Source organism: Orycteropus afer, unplaced genomic scaffold, assembly GCF_000298275.1.
Source record: "Orycteropus afer afer isolate SDZICR_OR568_19922 unplaced genomic scaffold, OryAfe1.0 scaffold00120, whole genome shotgun sequence".
Lineage (NCBI taxonomy): Eukaryota > Metazoa > Chordata > Mammalia > Tubulidentata > Orycteropodidae > Orycteropus > Orycteropus afer.
The window spans coordinates 7,196,515-7,217,376 of record NW_006921707.1 but is presented as its reverse complement, the minus strand read 5'-3'; the positions used below and the strand labels follow the sequence as shown (position 1 = coordinate 7,217,376).

General features: G+C 40.3%; 1 protein-coding gene across 1 annotated transcript in view; it reads left to right on the top strand.

Moving 5' to 3' along the window:
* The first annotated feature begins 15,440 nt into the window (after positions 1-15,440).
* Positions 15,441-20,862, top strand: part of ZNF827 (zinc finger protein 827) — a 211,940-nt gene continuing 206,518 nt past the window's right edge. Inside the window, 1 exon segment of the mRNA XM_042781433.1 lies at positions 15,441-16,575. Within this exon segment, the coding sequence (XP_042637367.1) occupies positions 15,441-16,575 (1,135 nt within the window).

Sequence of the window (20,862 nt, the reverse complement as noted above, 5' to 3'; positions counted from 1 at the left end):
ATTAACTGTTTTGGTACCTAGGTTGACATTTTGGCGAGTAGATTGCAGTGCTGTTTTGAACCATCTATTTCCGGAGCTCTGGTGGCATAGTGCCTAAGGCATCTGACTGGTAACCAGAAGACTGGTGGTTCAAACCCATCAGCCACTCCTTGGAGGGCAGGTCGACTGGGCGATCTACTTCCAAGAGATACTACCTTCTGAGGACCAAGGAAGGGTCGGTATGAGTCAGATTTTACTGGATGGCAGTGAATTTGTTTTCTTTTTCTTAGTAATTTCCTACAGTATGTGTGATGGTGAATATGTATTTTTCATTACAAAATTTCTAAGTACCTCTAGGAATAGAAGGCCTTTGTTGCTTAATGTTTTTTTAGAATCTTTTGTTTGAAAGAAATTTGGCTACAAGTTTAGGGGTAGGCAAACATAACCTATTTATAAGCTGATAGTCCTTCTAATCTGGAGGGATTTAGCAGTGACCAGCAGTGTAGTCAGTTTTGTGTAAGAATAATACCCAGTTTATACATAAGTGTCCACACTTACGGTTTAGAACTCAGAGGTGAATGTAGAAAAAAGATCTTTAGCCCTTTATTCAAGCCCATTTGTGAATTCCTAGTTTGCACATGACTGTAGTAAGCCTCTGGTAGCGTAGTGCCTAAGGCACTTGACTGCTAACCAGAAGGCTGGAGGTTCAAACACATCAGCCACTCCTCGGAAGGAAGATAGGGCAATCTACTTCCGTAATGATACTGCCTCGGAAACCCAAGGAGGGGTCGCTATGAGTTGGGTCCGACTGGATGGCAAATAATAACAACAACGTAGTAAGCCTGGTTATTGTTAATCTCAGTTTATGGCAGCCAAGAAGGCACAAACACGGAAGGGGCTCCCCTGAGGCATAATAGGAAAAAACCAAAAAGATTCAGAAGGGCTGTAAAAGTAGGAATAATAACTTAAAATGCACAGTTGCTTATGCCATTTAATATGGGTGTGAGCTGCTGAAAAGTCTCAGTAACTCCTGAGGTATATCTATGTATTAGAACAGAATAGTAGTATTCAACAGATCATGTTTGAGTGTGTATGCATTATAAAATCCCATCGAAATGGATAAAATAAAATTTAAAATGTTGGGCACTGGAGGGCACTTTTGTACTTTTTGATTACCTGAAAAATTATTATTTTTCCTCTCACTGTTCATGTTCTATTAGATGTTCTGAAAATTTCGGATTGGATGTGGCTTTGTTATTCAATCAGTGTGTATTAGGTAAGCAATGTAGCTTTTCAGAACCTTGGTTTTCTGGTCTGTAAAATGAGGAGAAAGTATGGTCTACCATACAAAATTATTGTGAGTACATATTGTTGTTAGTTGTTGATGAACCAAAAAACTAAATTCACGTTGTTGCATTGATTCCTCTGCCTACAGAACTTATAAGACACAGTAGAACTGCCTCATAGGGTTTCTGAGGTTGTAAATCTTTACAGAAGCAGATTGCCACATCTTTCTCCCACGGAGCAGCTGGTGGGTGAAACTGCCAAGGTTTTGGTTTCCAGCTGAGACTAACCACTGCACCACCAGGGTACCTTTATTTGCTGATCTCTCACTGCCTTTGAATCGGATATGACTCATAGCGACCCCTCCTTGGGTTTCCGAGGTTGTGTCACTACAGAAGTAGCTCCCCCTATCTTCCTTCTGAGTACCTGGTATATTTTGACTGCTAAAAAGAAGGCTGGCAGTTTGAACCTACCAGCCACTCCTTGGAAGGAAGACTGAGCAATCTACTTCCATAGAGATAGCACCTTGGAAACCCAAGGAGGGGTCACTATGAGTGGAAGTGACTCGACGGCAGTGAGTTTTTTTATTTTTTTAATACTTCATTTATTCATTCAATACATGCTTACTTTGAAAGCCTATTATTTGGCAGGCCTTGTTCTTGGATTCATTCATTCATCTAATGATTAAAAGACAGCATAATTTAGTGGTAGAGGCACTGGCCTTTGGATAGGAAACTTCTCAGCTCAAGTTCCGCCTATATTTGTAAGTCAGCTCTGGGATCTTGGGCAAATCACTAATCTTTTCTAGGTCTCTGCCTAGAGACTGGCTATATGGACTAGCTCTCTAAGACTTTTGCATGTCTAAATTAGTACATAAAACCGAACTCAAATTTAGCAAATAGAGTTACAGTTCTTGATAGGCTTCCAATCCATTGTATACTCCTGGAAAGTTACTTTACCCCTTGTGCTTTGGCTTTTCTTTCCATAGATGAGCATAACAGGACTAGTGCTGTTTTGTGATTTCACACTGAAATCACTGAATTGCTATTATTACCAATCACAATGATAGCCATCCTTGTTGAGCCCTCACTACTGTGCTGGGTACTTTTCATATATTTTGCTTTTCCAACTAGGGTACATGGATCTCTAAACCAAGTGAGTATCCAGAGAAACATGTTACATCCTCCTGGAAAGTAAGTTTTACATGACAACTTGTGAGAAGCATCCTTGTATTATTAAGTAAAGATGAGCATGGATACAGTATAAACTAGAATGTAGAATTTGCTTGAAATGTTAAGCTACAACTCAGGGAAATTTGGAGCTTTCTGGAGGGATCTTCAATCCCAATTTCCTCTAGGGTACTGTTCTTTTCTTTCCTTGGCCGTTAGGGGAAATTTAGTGAAAATGTTTTGTGAAAGGCTGTTTTCCCTATTTTGTCTTTGACTCACATGTGAAAAATAGCATTGTAATTTATAATTTTCAAAATAGTTCTCATTTCCAATACTGCCAGGTGTTACGTTTCTTGATGGTTGAGCCCATTCGCTTTTCATTCATCCATTGAATAAATAATACTTGAGCGCTCACTCGATGATCAGTACCATTCTAGGTACTAAGGATACAGTAGTGAACAAAAGAAAATTTCTTCTGTCATGGAACTCTATCCTAGTAAGGGGACATGGAATCTTTGAAGGGAGAGCTGAAGAACTAAGGGAATGAGCCATGTGGCTGCTTGGGGGAAAAAAAAGGCAAAGGGAACAAGTGCAAATACCCTGCGGCAAGAATTTATTAACAACAGAGAGTGGTAGGAGATAAAGTCCCAGGGACACAGATTATGTAGGGTCTTATAATTCAAGGAAGGAGCTCTGGTAGTGTAGGACCTAAACATTTGACTGCTAACTAGAGGGTTGGTGGTTCAAACCCACCAGCCACTCCACAGGAAGATGGGAAATCTACTTCCGTAAAGATTTACCTCCTTGCCCGAGGAGGTCATTGTGAGTAGGAGTTGACTAGGTGGCAGTGAGTTTGGTTTATAGGTCAAGGTAAGGGTTTTGGATTTTGTTCTAAGAATAATGGGAAAAGATTGTGGAGGTTTTGGGGACAGGGTCAATGGAATCAAAGATACTAATTTTAAAAGCTTCCTCTGGCTGCTGGTTGAGAATAGTGGAGCAAGAAACCAGAAGTAAAGAGACCAGCTGGAAGGCTACTACTATAGTCCAAGCAAGGGATGACAGTGCTGTATACCAGAATGGTAGAGGTGGGGGAATAGTGAAAAGTAGTCAGGTTTGGGATGTATGTTGAAAGTACACCTAATAGAATTTGCAAATTAATTAAATGTGGGATGTGAGAGAAAGAGAGGAGCCAAAGGTCTGTGTTGTTAGTTGCCCTAGAGTGGAATCCAATTCATGGTGACCCCATGAATGCAGAGTAGAACTGCTCCATAGAGTTTTAAGGTTGGGACCTTTTGGAAGCAGATCAGCAGGTCCATCTAACAAGGTGCCTCTGAATGGGTTTGAACTACCAACGTTTTAGTTAAAAAGGAGCTCTAGTGGTATAGTGCCTAAGGCATTTTGACTGCTAATCATAAGGTTGGCAGTTCAAATCCACCAGCCACTCAACGGAAGGAAGACGGGGCAGTCTATTTCCATAAAGATTTACTGCCTTGGAAACCCAGTGGGGGATGCTGTGAATCAGAAACTGAATTGACTTGATGACAGTGAGGTTTTTTTTTTTTCCTCCAGTTAGAAATTGAGTGCTTAGTTGTTTGCACCACCAAGGACACTTTGGTCTAAATAACTGGAAGAAGGAGGGAGTTGCCATTTATGTTGAGATGGGATGTTTGATGGAGGCACATGGGCAGTTCTTGGTCAGTGGAAGATCTGAGTAAGCTCTCTCCATGAGAATATTGAAACTGGTTTAGGTACTGTTTGATACTCACTTTAAGATAGAAAGTGACATGTGCTGATTTTTGTTACCATTGTTTCACTTGTGGACATTGAAAGTAATAATTTGAAAATAATTGCTGTGTGCAGTGTACTCATCTTGACCCAGGACTCTTATCTTCTCCAGACTTCTTCTGGAATCTGGTTGTCTTCTCCACCCTGGAAGTTTTAACTAGTAGTTCTTTACTTCTCTTATGGGCCACATTGAAAGCGTTTGGGTGCCATGGGCATTGATAGTTCAATCACTGTAATCTCTGTGGTTTTTGTCCTGTAGAGTTGATGTGTTCTTAAGCATTTACTTCAGGCAGTAGTAGACTTGGAACCCTGAAGACCTAAGAGATCTCTTAGCTTCAGGAATTGCTGATGTGGGGGATGTGTTAAGACTTTCAGGTTACAGAGGGACAGTTTAAAAATTGGCAGACAAAACTGGCCTAAGTCCACATATGTTTTATGCTTAAAATGTTAAAATTGGTCCAGAATGGCTTTACAATCAGTATAATCAACCTTTACCAAACATTATAGAGGTCATTGCTTTTGTCTTCTTCATACTTCTCCTTCCTTCTGTGATCTGGATTGAGCAAATTGTAGAACCCACCCTTTGGCTCCCATGATAAGTCCAGGGAGGGAAACATGACTTTCAACAGGGCAATCACAGAGGAGGAGGTCTCCCTCTCCCTATCTTTCTCCACTTTGGTAAGTCCTTGAAACTGAAAACCCAGAACCAGTTGCAGCCAGGTTTTTAGATTCCTGGAAAAGGTGGCCTCAGAGGATGAGGTTAAACTCTGAGAGATGAGACTAGAAGCAATTGAGAGAGCCCTGATGATGCTTTAGATATCACATCTGATTCTGGCTCCATTGTGCCCCTTTCATTGTTTGGTTTAGAAACTGAGAAAATTACCTATTGCTTATGCAGTCCTAGTGGTTTTCTGCCATTTACAGCTACAAGAGCCCTGGCTAATGCCCCTACTACGTGCAGGGCATTGAGCAAGAACACAACAATCACCAACCCTGGTACTGCTTCAAGAAATTTATAATCTAATGGTTTGATTTCAAAACTAGTTAGTACAGCAAGATAATTGGCAACATCTACCTTTAATGAATTAACATATGGTGTGCTTTAAAAATGTAAAAAGTTTAAAATATAGAATTTTTTATTGGATTAATTTATCTAACATATATCACCTGAATATTAGCTTTCTTGATTTTTGATTTAATTCCTTTTTGTTAGTTTGTAGAAGAGCAAGCTTATAAATGAATTTCCAACATTTCCTATTAAGATCTTCTTTATCCTTCAAGGTCTATTTCAAAAGCCACCACCACTGTTGGAATAATCATTCTCTTTATTGTGCTCATATAATCTTTGCTCTGTTCCTTTGTTGTGGCACTAGTCATTGTGCTTTGTGTGTTTTTGCAACTCTGGGTCCTCTGTTGATTATAAACTATTGGGGCCAGAGACTGTCACATCTCTGAGTCTCCCTGGTGCAGAGAATAGTTCCTTGAACATAGTAAATGCTAAGTAAATGTTTGTTTAATTAAGCCGATCATCATTGTTGATTTTAGTAGTATCTGTTATAGATAGCTCCTTAAAGTGTACAAAATTGCATGAAAAAGTTGACAGTGTGATTTGAGGTAGGTATAACAGGCATAAAGGAGCCCTGGTGGCACAGGGGTTAAGCACTTGGCTGCTAACCAAAAGATCAGCAGTTTGAACTCACCAACTTCTTTGTGAGAGAGATGTGGCAGTTTGTTTCCATAAAGATGAAGCCTTGGAAACTCTATGGGGCAGTTCTACTCTGTCCTACGGGGTTGTTTTGAGTGGGAATTGACTCTACAGCCAGGGGCAGATTACACAGTAAGCAAGGTAAGTGGGTTTACTTGTGTTTGCTTACAAATCTGTAATGAGTTTACTAAGGAGCTCTGGTGGCATAGTGCCTCAGGCATTTGACTGCTAACCAGAAGGTTGGCAGTTCAAACCCACTAGCCACTCTGCAGAAGAAGACTGGCCAATCTGCCAAAGTAAGGCTTTACTGCCTCGAAAACACAAAGGGGGGATCGCTGTGAGTCAGAGTTGATTCAATGGCAGTGAGGTTTTTTTTTTTTTTTTTTTTTTTTTTTTGTCTTTTTTAGTGAGTTTACTACAGATTAGTGAGCAAGCATCTCTGTCAGGGATTGAAAAGAGGCTTTGATGCTTAGGAAGGTGGTTGTGGGGTTGGAAGACAGACAAATGCTAGCCATACCTAGAAGCAGAATCTTTGATGTAGTGAAAGTGAAATTGTTCATTACAGAGTAGTAAGTAAGCCCATGCTTCCCTTCTTTATTGGGTAATCTGACACAGTCCAGGGTAATGGGTTTTGTTTTTTATCACAGGCATAACTGATAATACTGATAAAGATTTGTGGCCTTGAAAAATAGGTATGTATATATAGACTTACAGATTTATATTAAGTGGAAAGGAAAACATGGAAGAGTTTTAGATGAAAATGAACCAGAAGGTTGGTTGATAGATGAACAAACCTGTAGTCACAAGAAGAGGGGTTAGAGCCATTGGTGGTTAGTGGGTTGCCCATCTGAGTCAACCACAGTCCAGGTTATTCCTAGAATTTTTGAGTCTTCTCTTCATATCCTGCGGGTTAGATTCAAGTGGGCCTACTGGTAGGAATGGTTTGTGGGTTGATTTAGAAGTGAGACTAGGATTCCATCTCTAGTTCTTTTAACTTCAGCTAAGAGGCATGAAATTAATAAGATCTGTAGTTGTTTCCTAGGGCTCCTGTAACAAAGCACAAAAGTAGATGGCTTAAAACAACAGAAATTTAGTGTCTCACAGTTGTAGACGCTAGCAGTCTGAAATGATGGTGGAGGCAGGGCTGTGCTCTCTCTGAAGGCTCTAGGGGAAGATCGTTCCTTGCATCTTCCTAGCCTCTGGTGGTTCCCGGCAATCCTTCATGCTCTTTGGCTTGTAGACGCATTCTGCCTCCGTCTTCACAGGGCATTCTGCCTCGTGTCTGTGTCTTTTCTTTTTTAGAACAACTTCACTAATACTCGAGTAGGGCACACCCTACTCCCCTATGACCTCGGGTTAACTTAACTAATTATATCTTCAAAGACCCTATTTCCAACCAAGTTCACATTCACAGGCAGGACTTCCACATATCTTTTTTTGGGGACACAATTCAATCAACAACAGTGCCTCTTTCTTATATATTTTTGATGTATCCTGATCTTTCGGAAGGAGAATGGTCTAAATTGAGTATCAGTCCTATTAAATGCAGCTGATTAAAATTGTCAAACCAAAAAGGAAGTGAGTTGAAAAGGCATCCTCTTCTGAGAATGCAGCAAAGAGTTGTGGATATCAAGTTCCTGAGTTGCTTCTTGAGAACTGAATTATAAATAAATGTGTTAGGTAGTGGAATTTTGTTTTGTTTTCCCCAAAGGAGAAGTATTCACCACATTGAAGCAAAATTTATTCAACATATTGTCATTCTGTAATCGCACCATTGCTATTCTTAATTCTTTGAGTTTCTGATTAAAACAAAGCAAAACAGACTGTTGTGTAAAACTGACGTGTGAACCCACCAGTCCAGCAATGTAGTTTGTTGTAAAATTAGCAGTGGAACTCTTTTCCTTTACTGAAGGTTAAAAATAATGCATTTACTAGGCAGTTATTTACATTGGCCGTTTAGAGGCTTCCCCGGGAAGTCTTAGCAAAGCTGTGAAATCCACGGTGATTGTGCTGTGGGAAGCATTTCCGGTAGCTTCGTGTGCGGGTCTATGATTTCCGCGCGGATTCCTGCCTGGTTGATAGACAGGAAAATGCAGGTGTCTCGCCGCCCGAGGGCTTTTCAAATTGTGCAAGAGAGGCAAAAGTCAAGGCTTGAATGTTCTGAAGTTTGTGGTGTCAAGCAACTGAATCCTCTGACTTGCAGGAGTGCTTTGTTTTGAGCTTCCTGATGAGAGAACCTTTTCTCATAACGTACTGTGAAAGTGAATTGCTTGTAGGAGAAGGTGCTGGAAGGCCCTGTGAACGCTGCTGTAAGGTGAGCTAACCACACCTGCATGCGCCGCTGCCTTCAAGGAACACCTTGATGCAATGTAATGTGGAAATAGAGAGGCGCACAGCTGGCAAAAAATTACTATTTGTGTGGAAAAACCTTGTTGCCTCTGTTTTGTGAACTGAGAGCATGTTGTTTGAGTGTCTTACGATTTTCCCCTCACCTCTTCACATCCCCACTCATTTTGCATTTATTTCTCTGAAATCTTTCCCCACCTTTCATTTGACCTCAGGGGATGCCAAAATAATTTCAGATATGTTTCTTCTCAAGTTTCTGGTCTTGTTCTTTCTAGGCCCTACATTATATTTGCTTGGGGGTTTATTGTTTGAGTAACCTCAGTTTCAGTAGCAGCATCTTTGGGAAAGCTATTAGTGGAGTATTTTAAGTTAAAAAAGTAGTCTTTATGTATTAGAATTCCCTTGCAGTCTACTTTCCATTCAGTGGATGCTTGAAAAATATTTGGGTGTTTTAGTGGACAATAATGGTCTGTTTAAGATATGTTTTGTTTACATGTCTATTTTGGCGAGATGAGAAAAATTGCTGTCAGTGTAGATATTAACTTTCTGTGTTTCAAGTGAGTTTTTTTTTTTTTAACGTATATATCGCTGCTTAGGAGCTCTGGTAGCATATTGCCTAAGGCATTTGACTGCTAACCAGAAGACTGGCGGTTCGAACACCAGCCACTTCTCGGAAGGAAGATTGGGCAATCTACTTCCGTAGAGATACTGCCTTGGAAACCCAAGAAGGTGTCACTATTAGTTGGGATCGACTCGATGGCAGTGATTTTGGTTTTGGTTTTATATCACTGCTTGCTAGGATTAGAGCCTGAATGGACAACTTATGTAGCTTGTGACACACTCACCTCAGCTCATTTCAAGGGTTGATATTCTTGTGCACAAAACCCCGTGTGTGCAGAGTAGAACTGTGCTCCATAGGGTTTTAAATGGCTGATTCTTTGAAAGTAGATTGCCAGGCCTTTCTGCCGAGGTACCTCTAGGTGGACTTGAACATCCCAACTTTCTGGTTAGCAGCTGAGGTCATTAACTGTTTGCCCACTCTGGGGCTCCATGAGCATAGATACCAAAACAAAAAGCAATTGCTGTGGAGTGAGTTCTGACTCATGGAGTCACATGTGTTAGGGTAGAATTGTGCTCCCATAGAGTTTTCAAAGGAGATCTGGTAGCATAGTGCCTAAGGCACTTGACTGATAACCAGAAAGCTAGTGGTTCAAACCCACCAGCCACTCTTCAGAAGGAAGGTTGGGCAATCTACTTCCATAGTGATACCACCTCAGAAACCCAAGGCGGAGTCGCTATGAGTCGGGTCTGACTCGATGGCACATGACAACAACAACAGCAACAGAGTTTTCAAAGCTGTGACCTTGTGGAAGCAGATCGCCAGGACTTTCTTTGGAGACACCTCTGGGTGGGTTCAAACTGCCAGTCTTTTAGTAGTGGAGCATTTAACCTTTGTGCCTATGAGCATAGAAACAAACAAAAAACTGTTTGCTAAGGAGTCAAATTATGACTTAGAATGACCATGTAGTACAGAGTACAGCTGCTTATAGGGCTTCCAAGGTTGTAAATCTTTATGGAAGCAGACTGCTCCATCTTTTGCCTGAGGAGCAGATGGTATATTCGAACTGCTTACCTTTTGGTTAGCAGCCGAGCATTTAATGAGCATAGAAATGATAGGAAATTAAGCTTTGCCTTTGGAGCTTTGCCAGTAGAACTGATAAATTCTTTAGGTATTGAATCAATTTTTGACCAGATTTCAAGAAAGAAGAGAGACTGGAGAGATCAGAGCATAGGAATAATAGATACTCACTTCATAATGATTTATCTCACAATTAAAAGTGAATCCTGCTCTCATCTGAGAGAACCCCCTTGCTAATTTCCAATTCGAGAAAAGAGGGATGGATGCCTGGGTCAGGGACAGCTGCTAGGGCCCACTGAAAGTAGTCTTGCAGGGGGTTTCTTTGGGTACTAGGTTGTGCAGAATAGCAGTAGGCCAGGTGTTCAGACATTTGAGTTCTGGTTCCAGTATTAGCACTAAGTGGCTGTGTGTCTCTGATTCCACCAAGTAACCCTTTGAGTATTTACTATTCTTAGTAAATAAAATTGGATAAGTGGCTGCAAATTTTTGAGGTTCTCAAACCCTTATGTTACATACTTTATTAGCTGACCCTTTCTGCATTGATTCTGGACCCAACATAACAATCTACAGCTACCCTAGTGTCTTAGTTATCTAGTGCTGCCATAAGAAAAGATTACTATAAGTGGGTGGCTTTAAAGGACAGAATTTATCGTTTCACAGTTTAGGAGGCGAGAAGTTTGAGTTCAGGGCATGGCTCTCTTGAGAGGTCCTTCTTTGTCTATTTCAGCTTCTGGTAGATGCCAGCCATCTTTGGATTCCTGGGCCTGTAGCTTCATCTGTCTCCCTCCTCTGTTATAGTCTTCCCCTTGTGTGTGTCTCTGTGTCTGTTCTGCTCTTTTTATCACTCAGAAGTGATTAGGCTTAGGGCCTACTGTACACTGACAGGACTTAATTAACATAAAAGGAAAACCCCTATTTCCAAACGAGGTCATAGGTACGGTGTGTAGGATTTCAGCACTCTTTTTGGGACATAATTCAATCTATAACATCTATTATGACAAAAGTAGTTTAAAAGTCCTTTTAAAAAAAATTATTGTCATAAAAAACATAAGGAGCTCTGGTGGCACAACTGAGAAGCTCTAGGCTGCTAAACAGAAAGGTGGCAGTTCGAACCCACCCGGCAGCTCCACAGGGGAAAGCCCTGGCAGTCTGTTCCTGTAAAGGTTACAGCCAAGAATACCCTACAGGGCAGTTTTACTCTGCACATGGGGTCACTATGAGTCACAATCAACTCAGCAGCACCCAGCAACGAATATTATCTAACATTGTATTTGCCATTTTAACCATTTTCAGTGTATAATTTTGTGGCATTAATTACATCCGCAATGTTGTGCAACCATCCAACACTGTTTATTTCCAAAACTTTTTCTCACCTTAAACAGCATAAAAGTATTTAATTTTGAATCATATATTTTCCTCTGTTAGTTCATTTAATGAGGATCAAAAAATGATAAAGGAAGAGATTTCTGGAGGAGATACTCAACTAATTCTTACTGTAGTGTTTTTTAAATTTTGTCCTTCTCTTAGGCTAGTTCCCTTGTGGTTCTTCTGTGGGATAAAACATTTAATCTGAAATCAAGAAAGATGGTATGCCAAAGTAACATAAAATTAGTCCTGTTGTTGGAGGGGTTGCTATGACTCGGATTCGACTTTGATTTTTGATTTTGATTTTCAGTTTGGTTTTATTTTGATTTTTGGTTTGGTTGTTGAAATTGATGTTGACTGGTTGGTGTGTGGTATGAGAAGCTGGGGGGTGGCTGAGTAGTTTAAGGTCACCACCTGTTTCTGGAAAGATGTAAAACACTGAAATTTAAGTGGGAAGAAGGAAATGTGGCAAATCATAAAGAACTAGAGGAATTTTTTTAACAGAAAATTCAATCTTACCTGCTTTTTTAAAAGTCAGTTCCTTTTGATAGTGTATATTTTCTTTGTAACTTAATAGAAAATCTCAGGAATGATTTGCAGAACTTTAGCTTGGTGAAAGAGAATTTGTCATTTGTGACATTTCTTCCCTAAATAGCATGGGAAGATCAATGTATTAGCTTGTGGTTCATGCATTACTAATTCTAGCTATTCAGAAAAGAAACAGCACGTTATATGGCAAAATTTGGCATGGTGGAGAATTTTGACTCAATTCCTAAACATTTGTTAAACTCTGGTAGGCACAATATAGGATATGGAGATAATAAAATGTGATCCCTGCCCACAAGGAGCAACATTTTAGAAGATAAGCCCATAGCGGACATAATTTAGTGATATAAAATCAATATAAATAAAGCATGTGCCAACATGTTGGATCTTTACAGAATCTTTACAGAATCTTTACAGAACATGTGCCAACATGTTCCTCGGCATTCAAAATATGCACAGATTGTGGCCTCTTCACACCACCTACTGTTACCTTGAACTGATCACCTTCATCCCTTCCAGCCTTAGAGCTGGTCTGTCTCTTCCTACCCTTGTGCCTACAGTCTGTTTTCCGTGTCCTTGAAAAATGTAAGCTACACCATATCACTCCCCTCCTCAAAACTCCCTGATCCTCCCCTTATCTGACCGTATACAAACGACTTTCCAGTAGTTTACCATGTCCTGTTCTGCATAGTCCCTCCTCCATCAGACACACACACACACATACACACATACACTCACTCCTGTTACTTCTCTGATCTTCTCTCCTACTGCTCTGACCCTCACTCACTCCATTCTACTCACACTTGATGTTCCGTGGACATGCCAATCATATTTCCACAGCTGGACCATTACAGTGACTCTTCCTTTGCAGGGAACACTCTGCCCAACATAGCTGCATGACCAACTCCGTCACTTCTTGCAAGTCTTTTCTCAGATATCAATACTTCAGTGAAGCCCACCTTGACAACCCTATTAAAAATTGCAACTCACCTCCTACTCATTACTAATAATCCTCCTTGCCTTGCTTTATGTTTTTTTCTCCATAGCACTTATCACCCTCTAGAATACTACATATTTTATTTTTAAATTTGTTCTGTTTGTTTGCTTGTTTAACACCTCTTTCTCCAGTGGGATGTAAGCTCCAAGACAGCAGTGGTCTTTGTTTTGTTTTTTTTTATTTTTACAACAATGCCTGGCATACAGCAGGTACTCTATAATTATTTGTTGAATGAGTGAATGAATGACTATACCCATGGCTGTGGAGTCAGTTCTGACTCATAGTGACACTATGGGACAGAATAGAACTGCCCCATAGGGTTTCCAAGGCTGTAATCTTTACAGAAGCAGACTGCTATGTCTTCTATAGAGCAGTGGGTAAGTTTGAATTGCCAACCGTTCTGTTAGCAAGCCAAGCAATTAACCACTACACTACCAGGTCTCCTTCAAATGAATGAATAGGGAGAAATTAATTCTGACTGGAAGTTCTAGGGAGAATCATGAAGAAGAGAATTTTGAGCTGAATCTTGAAAGATGGGTAGGACTGGACAGGCAGGTTTTCTGGGGAAACATATTCCAAACAGAAGGATATCATGAGCAAAGGTAGAAAGGTGGCAGAGTTCACAAATGTTCCTGGAATGATGAGGAGCCTTGATGGACTTTTGCTTTGATGGTGTTGGGTGGGGAAGGTGGTGGTAGTGGTGTGTCACTGAATTCAGGGATAGAGGATAATTAGAGGGTGTTCAGTGGAACTGTGGTAGTTAAGTTTGTGTGTCAACTTGGCTGGGCCTGGTTGAATGGCTGGGCAGCTGGATGTGGTATTCTCCATGATGAGACTGGTAATCAACTCCATGGTGGACTCTGCTGTGAGTAGCTGAGTAGCTGCCCTAGGGATGTGGTCTGCTTCCTGTATATAAGAAGAAGCCTTGGAGAAGGGTCTCTAGCTTATGGCATGCTTGAACACTACGTGTAGCCGAGTAGTCATTCAGCAGCCTGCCATGCTCTGCCAAACTTGGGACTTTCAAAGGACTTAATCAATGGCCTGCCATGTGGTTTGGTAACATTGGGACTGTGCCTTTTAACTTGTCATCCTTGGGTTTGTCAGCCTCAGCAGCCAGCAGCTGAGTGAAGAAAAGCCTCCAGCTTCAGTGAGCTGGGAGCAGGAGGCAGACCTGAAGCCCAAGGTTGAGGGGCTTTCAGCTAGCCTCTAGAGCCTGGCACTTTGAACTTGGACTTAAAGCCTCCAAACTGTAAGAGAATAAACTCCTGTTTGTTAAGGCCATCCCATTTGTGGTATATTCTTGGCAGAGCGGTACTTGTTGTTATGTGCCATCAAGTCGGATCCAACTCAGCGACTCCTCCTTCAGTTTCCAAGGCAGTATTACTGTGGAAGTAGATTGCCCAACCTTCCTTCCAAGGAGTGGCTGGTGGGTTTGAACTGCCAGCCTTCTGGTTAGCAGTCAAGTGCCTTAGGTACTACGCTACCAGAGCAGTACTAGGTAGCTGAAACAGGAGTGATGGCGTAAATTCCTGATCACTGCCTGCAATAAGATGCAGGCACATTGGTGACTAGAATCGGGGACTCTCAAACAAGTGAGCATGAATAACATGGGAGATGTTGTTACTTTAAGAAATCAGTAATACGAATAGTTTGCTAATGGGAGCTGACTTTTTATAGTACTTGACTGTTTTCAAAACATAATCACATATTTATTATGATTTACATGTTGTTAACAACTGGGTGAAATGAGTTAAACCAAAACCCGTTGCCATCAAGTTGATTTTAGGCGGGTATTTTTCATATTTTTCGATAGGCTTGTGTTTTTTTTTTTCATTAATTACATTTATTTTGGAAGAAATGGCTTCTCAGATGAGCTAAGTGACTTGCCTAAGGTCATGGAGTTAAAAAGTAGAGACATGAGTTCCCACAGACTTGGGTCTCACAGCCAGTGCTGGCCCACTATACTGGGCTGCCTCTCTTGATCATGACATGATACTAAAGATATCATGCTGATTGTTTGTAACTGTACATACAAATAGCCATTGAAGATAGCAGGTTCTTCATACAGTTACTTCCTTAACAGATCTGTTTTTTTTTTTTCTCTTCCATTTTAATTTATCTTGAAGTAAATATTAGAAATATTAATATATATAGTAGGTGGGTATGTTTCACCCAGGGCTTTGAACGAATATCCATAAGAATCACTTGGGATCTTGTTTGAAAAGTAGATTGTTTCAGTATGTCTGGGTTACTACCAAAAAAAACCAAACCAAACTCACTGCCATCAAGTTGTATCCAACTTACAGCGACCCCTCCTTGGGTGTCCGAGGTGATATCACTATGGAAGTAGATTGCCCAATCTTCTTTCCAAGGAGTGGCCGGTGGGTTTGAACTGCTAGCCTTCTGGTTAGCAGTCAAATGCCTTTGGCACTATGCCAGAATTGCATATTCTCAGCAAGGGCTGGAACTGGAATGAATTGATTTGAAGCTCTGGTTTTACCTTTGCCTGCTGAGCATTTTTACCTTCCTCTGGCTTCTGCTAAGTCTGAGTCAGCACCTGATTTTCTGTTCCTAGATGTTGTTCCTATCTTTCATTTGGTTCATGGGTGGAAGGGAAGAGGAAACATGTTAACAATTCCATTGGAATGTCTTAAGACTTGCTTGTTGCTCACTTTGGGAGTAAACCTGATCTTCTTAATTCCCCCAGATGTTAGTAGGCAGGAAGAAGCGGAGGGCGAACTCAGTGAAGGAGAACACTGGTATGGAAACTCTTCAGAGACTCCATCAGAAGCATCCTATGGAGAAGTCCAGGAGAACTATAAATTATCTCTGGAGGACCGGATCCAAGAGCAGTCCACGTCCCCGGACACCTCCTTGGGAAGTGCGACTCCTAGCAGTCACACTTTGGAACTGGTAGCATTGGATGGTGATGTCTTACGGGACTCCCTTCAGTGTCAGGATCACCTTTCCCCTGGTGTGTCGTCTTTATGTGAAGATGACCCCCCAGGTTCCAATAAGCCCCTGAGCAGCAACTTGAGACGGCTGCTAGAGGCTGGTTCTCTCAAACTTGATACTACAGCCACGGCCAATGGCAGAGTAGAGTCCCCAGTAAATACTGGCTCGAATCTCTCCTTTTCGCCACCATCCCACCATGCCCAACAGCTCAGTGTTCTTGCCAGGAAGTTGGCTGAGAAGCAGGAACAGAATGACCAATACACTCCAAATAATCGTTTTATATGGAATCAAGGTAAGTGGTTGCCAAACTCAACCACCACCTGTGGCTTGTCCCCGGATTCAGCCATCCTAAAACTGAAAGCTGCAGCCAATGCTGTTCTTCAGGACAAATCTCTCTCAAGAACTGAGGAGACAATGCGATTTGAGTCCTTCTCCTCCCCTTTTAGTTCCCAGTCTGCCAGTTCCACCTTGGCAGCTTTATCCAAGAAAGTCAGTGAGAGAAGTTTGACTCCTGGTCAGGAACACCCACCTCCAGCCAGTTCTTTTCTGTCCCTGGCTTCTATGACCTCCTCAGCGGCTCTTCTGAAAGAAGTAGCAGCAAGGGCTGCTGGGAGTCTTCTGGCTGAGAAATCGTCACTGGTGCCTGAGGATCCTCTACCACCACCGCCTTCAGAGAAAAAGCAAGAAAAAGTCACCCCACCACCACCTCCACCTCCACCTCCTCCTCCACCACCACCACCACAGTCCTTGGAATTACTGCTACTCCCAGTTCCGAAAGGAAGAGTTTCTAAACCCTCCAATTCAGGTAAGAAGTCTTTTATTTTCAAGCATCATGGCAAGTCTTTTTGACTGTTCATTCATTGCCTTATTCGGTTGGGTTCCTCATCTGATCTGAGACAGGAATGAAAAAGCAAAAGCACAACAAAACACTGAAAGTAAGCAATGTAGTTGTCTTTCATGTATGTATTCCACAAAAACTTCACAAATAGCTTCGTTTTTGAAAGGTAATGAATAATCTTAGAGACATATAGTACTCCTCCCTTTCATATAAATGATTTTTTTTCTTACCAAGTTCAGCCTAGGTCTATGCAAGATATATTTAATGGGGAAAGATCAAAGAATCTTTGGCAGGGAGTGCATGGCATTGCTGACCATGGGGAAAAAACACTGCTTTTGAAATAGTGGACAAGAGAGAGTCCACCCTCCTGCTGCCTCCATCACAAATGGACTTTTGTATAATCAGTAACTGCTCTGCCCTAATTTATCCCAGCACATACTTTTATGTTAGCATTTTTATTACTATTTTTGTGAATTTTAAGCTTTTCTCACTTATCCCATTCTTCTATAATTTCTTGTTGCCTAAGAACTCTAAAAAAAATATATATTGTCAATCAAACATAATCAAAGCATCTCCTCCCAATGCTTTTTTTCCTCAAATTCAATCAGATTCTAAAGGAACATGTGGAACGTGTGGAAAACTTGAAGCACTAATTTCTCTTGTGGGAGCAGTGTTTGTAAAAGTGAAGCCAGAATCATATAGAATTTTGGCATTCACATTATTCATCCAAGGGAGAAATCTAGTCACTTGAGTTCTCAGAATGGAAATATTATTTCTTGTGCTGGTTTGTTTTTAAAGTATGTGCATGATAAATTCATGTTCCTGGTGAGAATATCCTGCCAGACTGGATCAGGAAGTAGGTTCCTAGTGTCTTTGTCAGTGAAAACACTGCCATTGTGTGTGTCTCACCAACTTTGGATTATTTTCAGCACCAATGATGAAGAGTGCTTGGGAAGGCAAGTAATTGACTGAATGATACAGCTAACATCAGTTTGATGCATTTATGGGAAATTTCCATTTAAATTGCTGAGTAAGCTGTATACACTAATAATAATTATTTTGAAATTTCTGTAAACAGCAGAATAGTTGTTGTTATGTTCCATTCAGTTGGTTCCAACTCATATCGACCCATTGTACAACAGAACGATATATTGTCTGGTCCTGTGCCATCCTCATGATCATTGTTGTTTGAGCTCATTGTTGCAGCCACTGTGTCAGTCTGTCCACCTCTTTGGAAGTTTTCCTTTTTTTCGTTGCCCCTCTACTTTACCAAGCATGATGTCCTCCTCCAGGGACTGGTTCTGATAACATGTCCAAAGTATGTAAGATAAAATCTTGCCATCCTCACTTTTAAGGAGCATTCTGACTGCACTTCTTCCAAGATAGATATGTCTATTCTTTGTCTGTCCATGATATATTCAGTATTCTTCACAAACACTATACTTCAAAGGCTTCAATTCTTCTTCATGCTTCTTTATTCATTGTCTGACTTTTGCATGCATATGAGGTAATTGAAAATACCATGGCTTGAGTCAGTCTTCAAAGTGACATCTTTGCTATTTAACCCTTTAAAGAGATCTTTTGCATCATATATGCCTAGCGCAATACATCATTTGATTTCTTCACTGCTGCCTCCATGGGCATTGATGGTGGATCCAAGTAAAATGAAATCCTGGATGACTTCAGTATTTTTTCTGTTTATAGTGATGTCTCTTATTGGTCCAGTTGTGAGTAGTTTTGTTTTCTAAAGCTGAGGATTATGCAATTCATACTGAAGACTATAGTCTTTTGAATTTTCATCAGTAAGTACTTCAGGTCCTCTTCACTTTTAGCAAGCAAGGTTGTATGTATCATCTGCATAGTACACGTTAAGTCTTCTTCCAATCCCGATGCCTTGTTCTTCTTCATATAGTCCAGCTTCTCCGATTATTTGCTCAGCATACAGATTGAATTAAGTATGGTAAAAGGATACTACCCCGTTGCACACCTTTTCTGATTTTAAGCCATTCAGTATCCCCTTGTTTTGTTCAAATGACTGCTGCTTGGACTATGTGCATGTGGATACCTTGGATTTGTATGACTAACTGATCCAAATTGTTCACTTTTGAGTTTCTGAAGTGTCAATAAAATCCTGAAAAGTTGATCAATTTTCAGTTTCATTTCTACTCACTTTTCATATGCCTTCTGGTGAAATGAGAGCGATGGCTAAAATTCAGAAACAAGGAGAAGAATAGAACTGGGGAATTTTGCAATGGAATAATAAATCAGTCACGATTTATAAAAATTTAATTTAGGGATAGCAGCAGAAGGGAGGGGTCTGCTTATATGTAGAATGTAGTTATACAAATATCCTCTTTATTTGGTTCTTGAATAAATGTACAAATGGGACTTATAAATTTATTTTGACATTAGTTACTTGGAAGAGCTCATGCAAAATTAATAAAAAAAAAATTTAGTTTACTGAGGGTTTGGAAAGAATGAGTGAGGAATAAAACCATGTCTCATAAAGGCCAGGCTGTCGGGGTTTTGTCCTTTAAAATGGTCTCAGATATCATCAACAATAGTAGTGCAGTATAATTTTTTTTCACTTAAATAGTTAGATGCATGGAAAGATGAGAAAGAGGTCATGTGCCTCCAGTGTAGGGTGAAGTTTTTTGTTTGGTTTGCTCTAGGATATACACCTGAGGGAAAAGATGTGTGTCCCCTTTTTGGTTTAAGTGCACTTGGGCCATATCAACATCTAGTACACTTCTCAGCAGAATTTAATATATGAGATCTAAAGAAATCTTTTTTTTCCTCCTTTTTATTGAATTTATTCTTTTGCTGAAACACTTAATGTTTTAATCAGTGAATGCTCAAAATGTCTAAATGGAAAAGGGAGAGAATGGAATTGCTTTGATTGGGTCTGTACAGCCTCTTACTGATTGACTTGTATTGTATGCTCCTCTGCTGTATATCCTTCTGCCTGTAATCTAGGACACCATGAAACAACTACATTAACAAAGCAATTATAAAAAAAAAAAATTATTGTTTGTAAAACTCAGGTAGGGAAAGATTGCTGAAAAGAAAAACATGAAGGCTTTGAAATTGTCATTTGCACAGTGTTCCATGTACCCATGGAGATGCATCCTAAATTCAAGTTCTATTTATTATTGCGTGGAATGGAAATAAGAGTGGAGAGACTTGGGCTCTTTTTAGTTAAAGTGAATGCCACTGCTTCCCAGCATGCTAGCCAGATCATTGGTTAAGAAGCAATTGATGTAATGTCTAATTTTGTTACTTGTCTATATGTCATAGAGATATCATTCGGTATTACTGGAATCACTGAATTTTTTTTTTTAATAATTTTTTATTGTAGTTTAGGTAAAAGTTTACAGAATAGATTGATTTTTCTTTCAACAGTTTATACACATTTTGTTTCATGACATTACGTGCAGTCCTCTCAATGTAACAGCATTCTTCCCACTTCCTCCCTAAGTTTCCTGTTTCCATTTGTCAATCACTGCTTTTAAATTTTTTATTGTGGTAAGTATATATGTGTTTGTGTGTGTGTGTATATATATATATATGTATATTTATATGTATATATAATATATCTAATATATATATATATATATATATATATATTAGATATATATAATAGGAGCTCTGGTAGCATAGTGGCTAAAGCACTTGACTGCTAACCAGAAGGTTGGCGGTTCAAACCCACCAGCCACTCCTTGGAAGGAAGGTTGGGCAATCCTGCTTCCGTAGTGATACTGCCTCGGAAACCCAAGGAGGGGTTGCTATGAGTCGGGGCCGACTCGACGGCACATAACAACAACAATATATATATAATAAACATTTGCCACTTCAACATATTTTACATGTGAAATTCAGGGATTATGTTATGATAATTATGATTAATTATGTTAATCATGTTGTACAACCTATACGACTGTTTCCAAATTTTTCCATCACCCTCAGCAGAAGCTCAGTTTCCCCTAAGCACTGAGTCCCTCTTTCCTCCTCCCTCCTCCCCCTGGTAACCACCAGTTTACTTTGACCCCTACACATTTGCCTATTCTAGATATTTCATGTAAGTGGAGTCCATATGATATTTGTCATTTTGTAACTGACTGACTTCACTGTTGTTGTTGTTAAGTGCTGTCGAGTCGTTTCTGACTCATAGCGACCCCATGCACAGCAGAATGAAACACTGCCCAATCCCGCACCAGCCCCACAATCCCTGCTATACTTGAGCCCATCATCGCA